The sequence below is a fragment of the Centrocercus urophasianus genome, unplaced genomic scaffold (genome assembly GCF_019232065.1).
Source record: "Centrocercus urophasianus isolate 14NV4802_14NV808 unplaced genomic scaffold, USGS_Curo_1.0 seq_47, whole genome shotgun sequence".
In the NCBI taxonomy this organism is placed as follows: domain Eukaryota; kingdom Metazoa; phylum Chordata; class Aves; order Galliformes; family Phasianidae; genus Centrocercus; species Centrocercus urophasianus.
This window is the reverse complement of record NW_024885055.1, coordinates 1,766,826-1,781,361: the sequence shown is the minus strand read 5'-3', so window position 1 is coordinate 1,781,361 and position 14,536 is coordinate 1,766,826. Positions and strand designations below refer to the sequence as shown.

Genomic DNA, 14,536 nt, shown 5'->3' with positions numbered 1-14,536 from the left:
TCCCATGGGATCAAGCTGCCTACAAGCGTGCTCGATACAGGCTTGGGACATGGAGTGCTGTGGCTGAGGCCAAGTAGGAGGTTGGTAATTACCTGTCTGTGCAGCAGCAGGAGTTAAAACTGCCTGTCCCCAGGTGGGGCTGTCTGGAGACCTGTGGCAGGGTGGCACCTGGGGGCAACAGGTATGTGCAGGTGCTGGCAGGGACTGCTTCAGCCAAGGAATGCACTGTTGAGCTAATGCAGGGTCATAATCAGAGCCAAAGAAAGGGAAAGGAAAAAAAACGGTGTGAAAACAGATGGATGAAAAAGCTCTGCTTATTTTATTGTTTATAGTCTGTAAACAGCAAGCTGTCATTTTAAAATAAAAGGAAAAAAAATCATTTGGCCTTTTAGGTTGTGAAGATGCAGCTGTCACATAAACATATGTCCTTCTGCCCTCATAGATCTTTCCTGCAGAAAGTTGTTCTCATCCAAGTACTAAAACAAAGGCAGAACTTGTCTTGTTATCATCCTGTGCACTTCAGTGAAATGCATATTTTGGAGTCTAAATAATTAGTAGATGGCATCAGCTCTCCTTCTTTGAAAAGGAAAGAAACAAACCATATTGAAAAGAATGAGAATTCAGTGTGATGCCAGAATAAGCTCCTGGCATGTGGATGTGGGTCTGAAATGAAACAGTTGTCCAGTTCCAGGATCTAGGTTAAAACATCCCTATGTTGTTCCCTTACTGCTTGCACATATCCTGTCTGTGATAGCATAGCCTGGCAGTGCCCAGAGCATGAAGCAGCAGTGGTTCTGGGACCTTACATTGGGTTATTTGTGTGCCTGCAGCTGTAGCACAAAGCAAGCATCTTACTGCAGCTGGTGGGAGCAGGGTCTTGGCTGTGGTTGGGTTTGGGAAAGTTCTGTGATGGGATTGAATGGGATTAGTGTATCAGAGTACTTGAAAGAGCCTATGGATACAATCAGGAGGCTGAAATTTAGGAAACTATTTTTATAAAAGTTTTTTGCTATTCCTTTGTTTCATTATTTTTCTTGTAATGCCTTCAAGCCATCTGTGTATGTTATTTATTCCTCTTTTGCCATTGGTTAAGCAGAAGCATCTTTACTCTGGTGAGCGCCTCATGTAAATCCAGGAGAGTTTTTTCAGAAAGCAGATGTGATTATAGGCAAATGGTTTCACTGTTTTGAGAAGAAAAAGAATTGTTCTGTGTATTGACAAAGGAGTTCAGACAAACAATTCTCAGTATTAATCAAAGAAAAATACAGTAAGTGGAAGGAGGTCTCATTTTTTGTGAGACATGAAAGAGAGGAGCAGTGGGTTGATCAATGAGGTGCTCAATGGAAATCAAAGCAATAATCAGCCCTCATCAGGAGTACGGACTGAGAACAGACTTCAGGCTCCAACATCTCTGGTAGCTGATGCCTGGTGGCTGTGCAGGTTTCTTTTATGTTTTTCTCCTTAGAAGACACCATTTGAAATTAAGTCCAGATGTCTTGTTCCTCTGGTGATTGATTGCCCTTGCTTTTGGCAGTGCCTGATCACTGTCTTCTAATAACTACAATTGTCCGGGCTAAATAAGTAGATGTAAATGCAAACAGAACACACTGCATCCTGTCTTCTCAAATTACCCCGTGGGAGGGCAACGTGCAGGAATATGCACATGCTCAAATGAGATCAATTACAGCATTGTTAACAAGGTTTTGGGTTTTGTTTTGTCACCTCTTCTCAGCACTGACTAATTTCTCCAGCCTTTTGTTGCACTTTGAAGCTAGCAGAAAGCAACAGATGCACAAGAAAATTTTCCACAAGTGTGTGCAATGTGTGCCAGTGTCCACCTACTTTTAGCCTGCAGCAGTACTATCTTGATATCAATTATATTTCATTCGTCATTGCTGATTTTCCAGGCCATCTTTGCGTAGATTGTGAAGTGCATCAGATGTCTTCTGACTCCCTGCATTATCTGCTGAGGCTGTGCTCTGAAAATAAGACTATGTTTTTCCTGCTTTATATAACATCACTAGTAATAGAGATTGTTGGTTTCCAGAATAGCTGGCAATTCAGGCTGATTATACAGGAGGTAGTGATGGCTGTGCAGCAGTGCTCTGCAGCTCTGTTGGCTTTGCAGTGCCAGCAGTTGTACAAGATGTGCAGAGCCACTCTGTGAGCGAGAAAAGTTTGTGAACCAAAGAGAGATACCTTGGGTTTACTGGAATAAGGAATAGTTTAGTTAATGAGTGCATGATAAGGGAGCAGGGGGAACTGGTGCTGCATTTTCCTGTGCAGTGTCTGCAGTTTTCCCCTTCCTGTTTGCAGTTGAGGGTCGGTTGCAGATTTTCTTTACAGCCTCTGTTGAACTGCTTGAGGATGGAGCAAGGTGTTCAGCAGTGTATTTGTTGTTTCCAGAGCCAGGCAGCATCCATATTAATGTGGCATTATCACACGCAGTAATTTATGCAGTATTCATTACACCTGAGACATGCACAAGAGCATGTAAAGTCATAAAGTGCTAAGAACACCCTGCAGCAGATTACTGCCTGACAAAGTTTGTTAACCAAAGGAACACAGAAGATTTGGATGATGATCACGCATCGTGCAGAAGCAACCCCTGCCAGTAAGAGCTGCAGAATGAAAACGTGGGGATACCAGAAAGGGTTTGTTTTCAGTGGAAGTGGCCTGAGGAGGATGCCTTTAGCTAAGCCAAATAACACAGTGCTGCTGCTCAGCTCCAAACTCCTGTTTACACAGATCTGGGGACTCTGAGGTGCACTGAACAAAAGCGTTGGGTTTTATCCCAGCTCTGCAATGAAAAGCCGTGGTGCTCAGGGTTGTGTTTGAATGGCTCATTTGGCAGAAGTAGCCATACAACATGCTGTTCTGCTTCACATACATATCAGAGGGCTGAAATATTCAAATGACTGCTTAGGTGTCTGTTTGCCATGTGTTTAAATAAATACCCAATTTGCAAAATTTGTGGTAATGGTGCGTGAAAATTGGATGTACAGTTGCGTGTACTTTTGACCCAATGCTTGTCTGCCTACTACAGATCAGGCCATTTAGCTGGTAAATTCTATTAGTAAATCAGGCCGTTACGTGGTGCCCATTCCTCACATTGAGTATGGAAAAACATCCAACTTCCCAGCAGTCAGGCAAGCAGCTGCATGCAAACCCATTAGTATGGAGTGTTCTATGCCATTCAAACGGTTGGTGGTACTTTCAGTGATGAAGTGTAAGAAAAATGCTTATGTGTTTTAGTGACTCTTGATGAGAAATATGTTTAATATGTTTATTGCAGATAGGCCAATGACACACCTTGATGTTTTCTTTTTCTCTCTCTCTCTTTTTTTTTTTTTTTGGTTGATTTTCAGGAAACAAAAATCAACTGCGTCCGGCTGGCAACTAAAGGTATGTGGGTTTCCTTTCCCTGCAAAGCACAGCACCAGAACTATGAAAGCTGCAGTGGTGACACAACTAGATTACAACTACTACTCAGGGAAGAAGCTTCTTTTCAAAAAGTTTTATATTTTAAGGAAAATATCAAAGGCAGAATGTCAGTTTCCAGAACCACTTCACTATATGCGTAGGCCCTGTTATTTCTCAAGACAGGGTCTCTCTCTCTTTGTGGTTCCTGTTTTCACTTGTTCTATCAACTGCTTTCCTGCCCTGAAGACTGCTCTTGTTATTGGCAGAATGTGATTGAAAAAGCTTCCTGCTAAGTTCATTCTCTCCGTAACTACACAGTGCAGATAAGTTAAAGGAGATCTCACGCAAACCTGACTTTTAAGTGGGTTTTGAAAAACCTGACCTTCAACACATTGGGGCACAGTTCTTACATGACACCATTTTCATGATATGGTGCAGTGAACTCGTGGAGAATATTTCTTATTTTCATCGCATTAAGTTCAGAATAGACCTAGCATCATCACGAGCAAACCCAATACAAATGATTCAGCAATACGTTAAGACGCATTGCTTTGATCCCCAGGTCGTTTCACAAGATGTAGCTCTTGGGGAACCAATGGTGACAATGTCTGGGTTACTTCTTGGAGTTTACTGTTGCTTTTAACAACTCTTCGAAGGACTTCGAAGTCACCCCAGAGGATACTTTGCCAGCAAAGGTGTCAGTAAAGCAATTTACTCCTAACACAAACCGAGTAGCTGTAAAAAGGCTTCCTCAACACATACCTGGTCTTAAAATGAGTTGTAAGGAAATGCTAAGGTAATTGCTGTGGGCCATGCTGGAGGTAACGCTCCTTTTCTAACCCTCAGGAATGCATCCTGTGCCCTTGCTGCTTTGTTGTAACGTGGAATAACTCCATTACTGCCTATGGAGTCTTCCTGAAGTTGAAAAGAAATGGGGGGCTCTTTTTCTTTAAGAAGCATCACCCTGTTTTGTTTTGTTTTTCTTTTTTTCCCATTCTTTTTAGTCCTTTCTGTTTTGCAGCAGTAGCAGAAATTAATTCCTTCTAGGTAATTTTTCATGTGCGCTTCTGCTACAGCACTTACTGAGGAGCTGGGGGGATGAAAGAAGCCCCAGCTAGCAGTTACTAGGTAGCAGCAGAGGACTCTTTTTGCCCCTATGTGAAGACATCTCCAGAAGTGTTACTGTCAGCAGGGTGTGAGGTGCAGGTGCTGCACTGCCTGCAGCTGCCGTCAGAGAGCTGGTGCTGCAGGCTGGCAGGGCTGTAAGCAGTTGTGTCACCACTGACAGCCAAGGATGAGCCATTTGTCCCCTCTCCCCTTCATCTGTGGCTCTGGTGGACCCTATATCCTCCCGTTGTTTCCTCTTTAAGTGTTCCTTGTAATATCTTCGTTTAATTCGTTGCTCTGGGTTGCAAACATTCTGTGTCTCAGTCTCCCGTCGGTTCCCCTGCAGTTTTCCTGGCCCATGGGTAGTGGTGTGACCATTGCAAATTTATCTTCCTTCGGCCTTCTGGTGGTAGAAAGATATAAAGAGCAGGAGTGGGTGAAGTTTGGGTGAAATGATTCTCCTCTGGGTCTTCCCAGAGTGTGACTGGAGGGCTCTTCATCAGCTCGGAGAAATTAGACTGATTCATTTCTGGAGTCCTATAGTTTCTTGTACTTTAGTGGTTCCTATTTCTGGAGATAGTGGAGGAATGTGAGTTAGTTGTTGTTCTAACTAAAAATATATTTGCTCTGTGATTATTGTTCGAATAAAAACACCTGTATAGTTTGAAAAGTCCTATTCTTCTGTGTTCTCTTGATTTGCACTGCCTGATTTGAGTACTGCTGGAAAGACTCACATAAGTGTTTGACCCCGAGCTGCCTTCTGCAAATGGATTTAATTTTTGTTAACCTGTTGGGTCACCAAGAAGAAGTGACAGGCTGCCTTTACTCTGATGTTCTGAACTCCAGCTCCTTTTAAAAAGTGACCTTTTCCTAATACTAATTTGACAAGAGAAATCAGAGAGATGGGTAAAGCCTGGGGATGCTTAGAGCTTTTTGGTGATCTTATAGTTTAGGATTTTTCTTGATTGATATGAATGGGAAAGGGAAAAAAAAAAATAAAATTATGGTAGCACTAGTGTTTATTACTGTTTTGATGGATATTGCTTTTGATTTATAAGTATGTCTTGTTTCTGTATACATGGACTCTGGAAATCCTGTTTTTCTTATTTTTTTTTTTTTTTTTTCCTTGTCCTTACTCTGTGATTTGCTGTTTTGTATTTCTCAATGCCTGACCATTGACAAGGACACTGGAATGTGGCTGTGGCTAGCTTCATGCCAATTTTGGCTTTTTAATTGTACAGTATTGGCTGCAGCACACAAGCAGCGTAGAACCACAAGTGAATTTACAGTCTTAATAGTTTAACGGTCCATTAACAGTCCATTGCTGGCACCTGTGATGTATGGGCAGCTGAACCAAAGCTAAACAGTGGTTCTGTGGTTTGGAAATTTTCCATAGTTGAAGATCTCTCTTTGTCGTAGGGCTGAATTCCATCCACATTAACTCCATGTGGACAGAAGGACTCAGCCACTCTACATCCATCTGAGCACCTGTAGAGGGGTTTCTTATCTGCCCCATCTCTGCTGGGGTGGAAATAAATGGAGACAGTCACAAATCTGTAATAATGTTGTGATGTGGCCAACAACTGATTGTTGGGATGTTCTGTCTGATCTATTGTGTCTGTGTCATCTTCTGTCTACTCATTAGATTGATTATCTTTAGTGGCATTGCCATGTATTTGTCTTTATTTGCATTGTTGTCTTTCTGAGGATAGAAAGAGCAAGGCTGCAGTGTGCCTCCAACAGAATGTTCCGAGCTGCTAGCAGGGATACCAGTGTGGTGTCCTCCGTAACAAGCAAGGAGAATGAATGTCTTGGAGTTAGGCTGAAGTTAGCTAGGCTGATCTGAGCATTGACAGCTCTCAAGCTGCAGTTTGTACCAGAGAGAAAGTGCATTTTGTTTTGCAGATTGATGCAAAAAAAAAGTGAATGCATACTGCTAGTGCCAGAGAAAAAGTTCATTTCTGGCTATTGGTGTAATTTTGTTCCATTCCTGGATACATGACACTCCAGTAGCTCCGTTAATGTCAGTGAAATGAGTTCTGATTTACGCCAGTAGCAGGGAGATTAGAATTGAGGAATGTTTAAGCAAGGCAAGTGTTCTCTTCAAGTACTGGATTAACAAGGGCAGTAAACGTGAGTGTGGGAGTAATTAAGCAATAAAATGTGTTAGGCAGTGTGGTACTGGGGGATTATAGCACATCTTGGGTGTTGCTGCAAGGCACCTGCTCAGAAGCTGCGTAGCTCTAATTACTTGTCACTGCTTCAGCAGGCTGGGAGGCAATTTGTTTTGTATGTCCCATTGCCTGAAAACCAATAAAGTGAACTCAGATAACTCTTTTAGAAGTGTTCTAGTCCATAAAGAGTTTTGGACATTTCTCAGCTTGCTCTCCTCCCCTTTTGTGTTGCTGAGACCTCAGCTTCATTATGAAGTAGACTTCAGATAACCCCTTGTCATTTCAGCTTCCCTCCATTCAGAAGCTGCATCTCATCTGCCACGTGCACTTTTCTGCACGTTTCTCCTGCCTGCTGCTCCTGCTCAGGTTACCTTGGTCCTTTTGGTCCCAAGAGAGACCTTTGTCAACGGTTTGCCTCTCTGATGTTCATCTTTTGGCTGAAATGTCAGGGGTGGGTTTCAGCATCTCAGAACAGAAGGTCATGACACCAAGTACAGCAGCCTTCAGAGCAGAGCTAGTAGATACCCACGTGGGCAAGTGCATCTGCTGAGCACATTTCCTTCCTTCTGGCACCTCAGTAGGGGGCTTGACTAATGTCCATGGGCCAACGGCAAGGACTTGGCACCAGCATTTGCTGAGGTCATGTTTTGCAATCCATCAGAAAGCAGTCTGCGTTTGTCCAGTCTGTGTAGCCATTCCCTCTTTTGCCAGCATGTTTCATATCCACATTATTAACCTTTTGTATCGACGTGTGTATTTATTTCCAGTTTTGTTGGTCTCAGATTTCCGACCATTCCCAGTCATAACCACCTCTCCTCGGATGGTCTGCTTCTCTTCTTAAGTTACTGAAGTAATGTCATCTTTCATAGCATTACTTGCTTGGATGCATATCATAGCATTAGGCATTCTTTAAAAATAAGTTTATTATTCTGTTTATCAGCTCTCTGCCATACAGTTTTCACTCAGCCAGTTCGTTTGTTAATTCTGCCATTTGGTTTCCATGATGGCATTTGCTTTAATGTGTCCCATTCTTTCTGAAATAACTTGGTTGTTCTCCTTGTTTTAAAGCAACATATTTATATTGACACTTTATTAGAGAAAATTGCAACCTCTTACTAGAGAGAGCAATTACCTCTTGTATTCTTAAAGTGCATTAAATTATTTTCACGGTGTAATTGAAACCGAGGCAGAGGGCTCATTAATGCTTCCTTATCTCTTGATATTTATTTCTTCTTTTTCTAAAAAATGTGAGTTCTTGCAAATGAAAGAATGGAACTTTAATAACCATTACGAGGTACATTTTTATTTTTTTTTCCTTTTGTTTTTCTTGTGCATGCTGCCTGGAAACGGTTTTGCTTGTTCTTAGCAGTGCTGGGTAGGCAACAGGCGACCACACGAAACCCACCCGGCCTCCTGAGCACAGGTGATTATCAGCTCAGGTCCAGGAAGACTTCTGCCACTTCCAGAAGTCTGAGCAGCTTCATGACTTCTCTTTTTGTGTTTTGCTTGCGTGGGAAAATGCTTTTACAGCTGTTCAAACTGCAATATAGAGGGGACTTTCACATAGCAATTGCTTTGCACTGACGTAAAATGTACAGCTTAGCAGAGGGTTGTATGGAGACCTAAGGAGCACTTTAATCTCCATATGAACCTCTGAGCGTGACTGAAGAGGCCTGTGGATTCCTTGTTGGCCCTCTGCAGAGGCTGAACACCCGAGCATGGAGATGCTCCTGCATTTTCACGTTACAGTAACTACTGCATTTTCCTGGGGTTGGTGATTACACTTCGGCTCCAACAGCTGAGTGGTACTGTTGAGGATATGATGACAGGCAAATGAAGACTTGATTCTGTAAGTCGTTTTTGCACAAAGTTCTGCAGGAATCAGACACTTTGCAGAATCAAATGGTGTAAAGCTCCTTTACAGGTCACTAATGGAGGAGCTCAGAGCTTCTCAAGTGTTTTGCAGTTTGAACATGAAAGCCTTTGTGTTGTAAACTTGCATAATACTGCAACTGGCACCTCTGCATCGCTCCAGAAGATTTCAGTCTAGAAGAGAAATACATCATCTTGTGGAAATAGTTTCCACTGCTTTAATTTGATGTGCACAGGATGACCTACTGGGATATTACAGAGTGGTGTGTGATGAATGGAAATGGGTGGGAAGAGGGAGTTGGGTTTTCAGTTTTGGAGTGGGTTACATTTTTGTAGGAATACGCCTCTTCTCATACTACGTGATTATCCCCGTATAGATAAGACTTTTCTTACTCAGCAATTATTAACCACACGTAAGGACAGCTGTGGTGATACTGGGCAGAAAAGTACTGAGATTTCTCTGAAGTTCAAATGCTTTTAAGATTGAAAAAGACAGTCCTGCTTTTTGCAGAGGATTAACAGCGGAAAAGGGAACTGCCTTGAAGATGAATATGTGATAATATAGAGACCTCAAAAATGGATCTGGGTCTGAAAGGGGACCGATGAAATTATACATGCAAAAGAAATGGGAAAGTTTAGGAGGAAAAAAGTTCTTACCATAAACAGTTTTGCTGCAAGTGAAAGCTGTTTCTTTAATAGCTTTTGTTCCCTCAAATTCATATAAGACAGTTCAATTTTTGTCTGAAATATATTCTAGTTTCGTAGACAGGTAATGTATTTTTTAAACAGATTTAATCCCACTTCAAATCTGTTTGTTATTGCATTTTGTCTTTTGATACACTGGAATATTACTCCTTTGACAGGTTTATTCTGTTTTGCGCTATTTATTTCAGAAGGTTGCATCGCATTTTTAAGTTAGAAGCATGAACGTGCTTTTTTTTCTTTCCCTTGATGAAGTCTCAGCCTTCAAAAAGTGATTATTTTAGCACAAATTTATGTATCATTCTAATTAATTGTTAATAACAGACACACTCGTATTGCTCTTACTGAAGAACACTCCCGGCTGGGAAGAGAAATCAAAGCTTCCTAGCATTTGGATGCATGTTCAACTAGTGAGCTGCTTTATTTTCTTTCAGTTTGGTGTCAAGATTGACTTAGAGGGATTTAAGGTGTCCTGAGGGCATCCTTACCCCAGGTTGCTAATGAAACAACTCTGAGTTAGGGAAGAACATCGAGAGCGATGAAGCCAGAGGTGAGCAGGGCCTGGTAGCCTGAGCCTGGAGGCTGGAGGCCATGGCATGTTGCAGAGCCCAGAGGTCTGACATAGCTTTCTCCATGAGCCCATACTCAGAACCAGGTAGGGTTACTAATGCAGGACCTGCTCAGTTGCCTTGAAGAACTGGACGTGTAAGAGATAGTATGAGAGATGGCAGTGGCACAAGAGAGGTAGGCATGGAACAGACCACTTCTTAATTGAAGAGTATTCGTAATAGAAGAATAGAAATAGAGGGGGGAAAAAAAAACAACAACCTTTCTTCAAGACACGTCTGAAAGTGCTGCTTCAACTTAGCAAAGCGCAGGAAGCTTCCCAAGATCTCACGCAGCCCACATAGAGCATGTGTATGCAGACGGACTCCCTCATGCATTGACTACGTGGATCCCTTTTACTGGAAAGCAGTGAGCTTCCTCCTCAGCTTGCAGGTGAGATCTTAGCCATAGGTTCTGTAGGCCACCAGGGTGCTTAGACCACCCTTGTCAGCCAGGCTTGGGGGTGCCCTGGTTTCACACTTTGTTATATCCACACCTCTGGACTTTGCTCGCTGCTTTTGTAATTTCTGCAGCTGCTCTGGCTGTGGGGTTTTAATGATAACCATGAGGAGAGCAGAGTAACGGGCACTGGCTGGTGAGAAGGTTAATTAGTTGTTATTCAGAGTGTGAGCTCTGTTCTACATCCATGCCATCATCCTGCACTGAAATGCTTTTGGCTGCATCAGTCAAAAGATTGATCCCACTCCACATACCTGAGACCGCACAAAAATTAAGTCGCATCTGTAAATTTGGACTTTCAGAAATTTTGCTCTTTTTTTCTTTCTTTTTTTTTTTTTTTAATAATTGAAAGTCAGTTTTTAAATAGCTCTGCATAAGTGGAGAGTTAAAATGGAAATGTGCTTTCACCTTGTGAACCATCACATCGCTCGTAGACATCACAACGGCTGCTCTTTATCCGAGCTCTTCTTTCAAGCAAATGTAATAACCTTTCTCATTCCTGGGGCCGTATATCTGCTGTTAGCACAAATTAAGTGCTTCTGCTCCAAAGAGAGAGGAAGAAAAACAGGAGGAGAGAAGAAAAGCCTTTGTGGCGGATTTACCTGGAATCTCCGGAATCAATTATTCTTTTACTGCTATTTTTTAATTCTCATTCAGTTCAGTAACACTAATCTTGATTCCTTGCTGTTTACCCTCATCCTCCTGCTGATTCAACCTGTATGCCTGATAATCTCTCATATAAATTCTGCTCAGTCTCTCTGTCCAGGACTGCTTTGCTTTGCTGCTCTTTTCACTTAGAATATGGTTGAAAGCTTTTGGCTTTCATCATTCTTTCCACTCCTTTTGAGCTTTTTTAAAGAAATGAGAATGTCTCGTGCTCTGAAGCCAGAGCAAGTAATCCTGTGCTGTTTGCAGACCTCAGTAACTGGGGGTGGAAAATTGGCACAGCAGTGTGATGTGTAGTGAGAGTGGTGGTGGTGGTGGTGCTCCTTTCTGCTGAAATGCAGCAACCAAAGGCATAGCCAAGGTGAAGTGTTGTCGTTAGAGGCCTGCCCTTGTGTCTGGTTATCTAAGATTGAGCTTCAGAGGTGTAGATATAATCTGAAAATACAGGGGAAAATAATTCTAGATGCAAAGTTACTTTGAATATTTTAAGGTTACTTGCGAAGAAGGTGCTGTAAAAGGAAAGGGAAAAAAATAGGAAATATTGTTTACTAGTGAAAGGAGAATAATTGTCTTTTGAAATCAGCCTGCAGGTCTGTTACGTTCAGCACACTGCCTAGCCATTATATGCTGCAAAGAAATTACTCTGATTAATTGAGCAGCTTCTTTGAACTCCTAAAGACTTTTAACCCATTATTTTTCCTTAATTTTTCTGGGTTAACTGTTACTTTAAGGTAATTTTTCTGATTAGTTTTTGTTACAAAAGTGATTTTCTCCCCATGGGAATAATTATTTGGTGTTACAATTTTAAGACCAAGCCTAGTCTTCACCAGGTAATTGTCTGTGCATCCCTGACACTGGCACTGCTCATTTTTAGGTGCATCAGTCTCTGAATTGCCAGGTGTAAGACTGCCATCTTCCACTCAGATGCTACCTCTGTTTCTCCCTTTCCCCCATTTACGAAAGGTGCTGTGTTCTGATGGCTGTTGGTCTCAAAATGGCAGTGCTCAGCTCTGCTGTCTGGTACCCAAGGCATCCTCTTAAGTCCTTCCGGATCTGTAAAGGAGATAGCATCATTTATTACTTACCTTGCATGAGCATTTAGAGGATTTAAAGTAGGTACGGATATCAGTCTAGAAATGTCTAATGCTGCGAATGAATACTGGCTGGTAAGTGGAGCATTTTTCACTTTTCCAGTATTTTGAGGAAGGCTTTGTCTCCTTTTCAAGAGCTCAAATTCTGGCTGTTGGAATCACTTGCAAGCCATCTCCCAGGGAGAGCAGCAGTCAGCTCTTCCTCATGGGCAGAAATTCTTTCAGCCGAAGAAATCATCTGGCAGATCTTACTCTGGAATACAAGCGGCAGCCCTCTCTGCTGGGATTCATTTGGAATTTCAGAATTCCCATCCTTAAGTTATCAGCCACGGCAGTGCCAGCTTTAACCAGGATCTGGAGCAGCGGGAAGATCAGAAGGCTGTGAAAGCCTGAGGATCTGGTGCAGCACCAAACCATTTTGTCAGTAGTCAGATATTGCAGCAGTCTGGGATTCAGGTGTCTGCGCCCACAACGGGATGGCTGTGGTAGATGTCAGGTGCCTGTGAGCAAATTACTGAAGCCATTGCTGCTCGCTGAGCCATAAGCCCAACTCCTCCTGCCTGGTGAGATGAGTGAGTGGCTGCAAAGAACACATTTGCTCTGATCTCTGCAGTGACACGGGAGCAGCATCTCCCAAGAGCACATAGCTTGGGCCGTGTCCTGTCTGCAAGGTGCCACATCTCACTCTGGGAATCGTGAAAGGCTGAAACAACAAAGCAGACCAGGTCAGTGGGGAAGGACTGCAGTCTTCAAACAGATATGAACATGCAATGGAGTGCTGGGTGAATGACAGTGCCTGTGGAAGTCAGATCCGTGCCCTGGCTGCACTTATAGGACAGTGCATTTTGTACAGTACATAAATACAAAACATACATACACATGTATCCCTGAAAGCTGCAACTTGTCTAGTAGATAAAACACAGGCAGGGAGTCAAGGGAGCTGTGGTATTCTCTTTTTGGGATCTGTTGTCTGTCTTTTAGCTTCCCTATTAAGAAAGTAAGCTTAGGGCAGGAAATTGTCCTGCTCGTGTTAGTGCACTGTAATGGAGTCCTGCCTTCAGTGGGGGTCTCTGGGTGCCACTGAAATACACACAGCAATAACAGCAGTGACCTGTGCTGCACCCTGCTGTATCGGCATCCAGGCTGCAGTTACGAGGAACAATTTGTCCTAGGAAATGTGGTGGAAGTCACTGCTAGGAACTGGTTATAGTAGTTTTGTTTTTCCCTTTTGATGTAAACAGAATATAAACATTGTTTTTCAGAAGAAAAAGCATTTTTAAAGGTATTCTTATGAAATGAAACAGCCAGTTTTTATGGGCTTCTGTGCCCAGAAGATTTCAGGTCCACATGTGTGACAGAGAGAAGCAGAACTGAATTCTAAACTGTTTCTGTCAGGAGCAGCAAAAGCCATCTTCTGCAACTGCACAACAGCCCATGGACCTCCTGCTCCCAGCAACGACATGGTCTCCTTGCCTCCAAATGGTGGTGGCACAGCCATAGCAGGTTTAGGCATCTACAGGAGAATTACGATGGAGTGGCAAGAGAACAGTGCACTTCTGTGGGATTGCTTCATTGCAAAGATTTAAGAATGCGAGGCTCAGGAAATTACTGGCACTGTCATATTATCAATTCCTCGGCGCTATCAGCTAAGACAACTTCCAAATGGTTGGACTAGTAGCCTAAAGGAATCATTGGCCTTTGCCAAGACAGATAGGAAGAGTTGCACAGAAGATCCGAGTGAATCAGTCACTACAGCGTGTAGGTGTCAGGATGGATAATGAGGCTTTAGTCTCTTTCTAGAGCTGCACTAGTCTACAATGGGAAGAGAAATATCAAATAAAAATACACTCCGCACACATTGCCTGTAGTAATAAGCAACAGCCTGGCAGAATCAAACCAATCCAGAGAATCAGAGGATGGAGCTGACAGCACATTCTGATTTTTTTTTTTTTTTTTTTTTTATTTTTTAACATGGCTCACAATTGGTGAGGGCACTCGGATGGAACAGAAATGGGTGGGTCTGACTGCACCATCCGTGGCTGTAAGCGATTCTCCAACACCTATCATTTAGGGTCATAGGAGTAACTGCAATACAAGTGAAGGGTAATTTGGAATGCTACTTATTTGCACATCAAACAAACAGAGTTTCAGCCATTTTCAAGGTGAAATTGTACCTTTATAATTTATTTTGTTACACAATAGCATCAGGATTGCCTGTGCAATGACATACAGCTTGCTTCTTGGACAGATTTGTTCTATGAGATGTTGTCAAACAATGATGGTAATATGCAGCTGATATGCTATTTTATTTCCTGCTCAGGAGTCCCTTCAGTGTATTTTAGATGTGTACACAGAAGTTACTGCTGAGCTCTTAAGTGAATGGGAAAATTGGTGGACGCTGCAGAGCAGTGCAATTGTCAGGGACAGAAAGCTGAA

At 42.6% G+C, this 14,536-nt stretch overlaps 1 protein-coding gene across 1 annotated transcript in view; it reads left to right on the top strand.

Moving 5' to 3' along the window:
* Nucleotides 1-14,536, top strand: part of PTPRT (protein tyrosine phosphatase receptor type T) — a 305,115-nt gene that overhangs the window by 226,424 nt on the left and 64,155 nt on the right. The window contains exon 12 of the mRNA XM_042834507.1: nt 3,369-3,405. Coding sequence (XP_042690441.1) covers nt 3,369-3,405 — 37 coding nt within the window. The remainder of the gene's footprint in view (nt 1-3,368; nt 3,406-14,536) is intronic.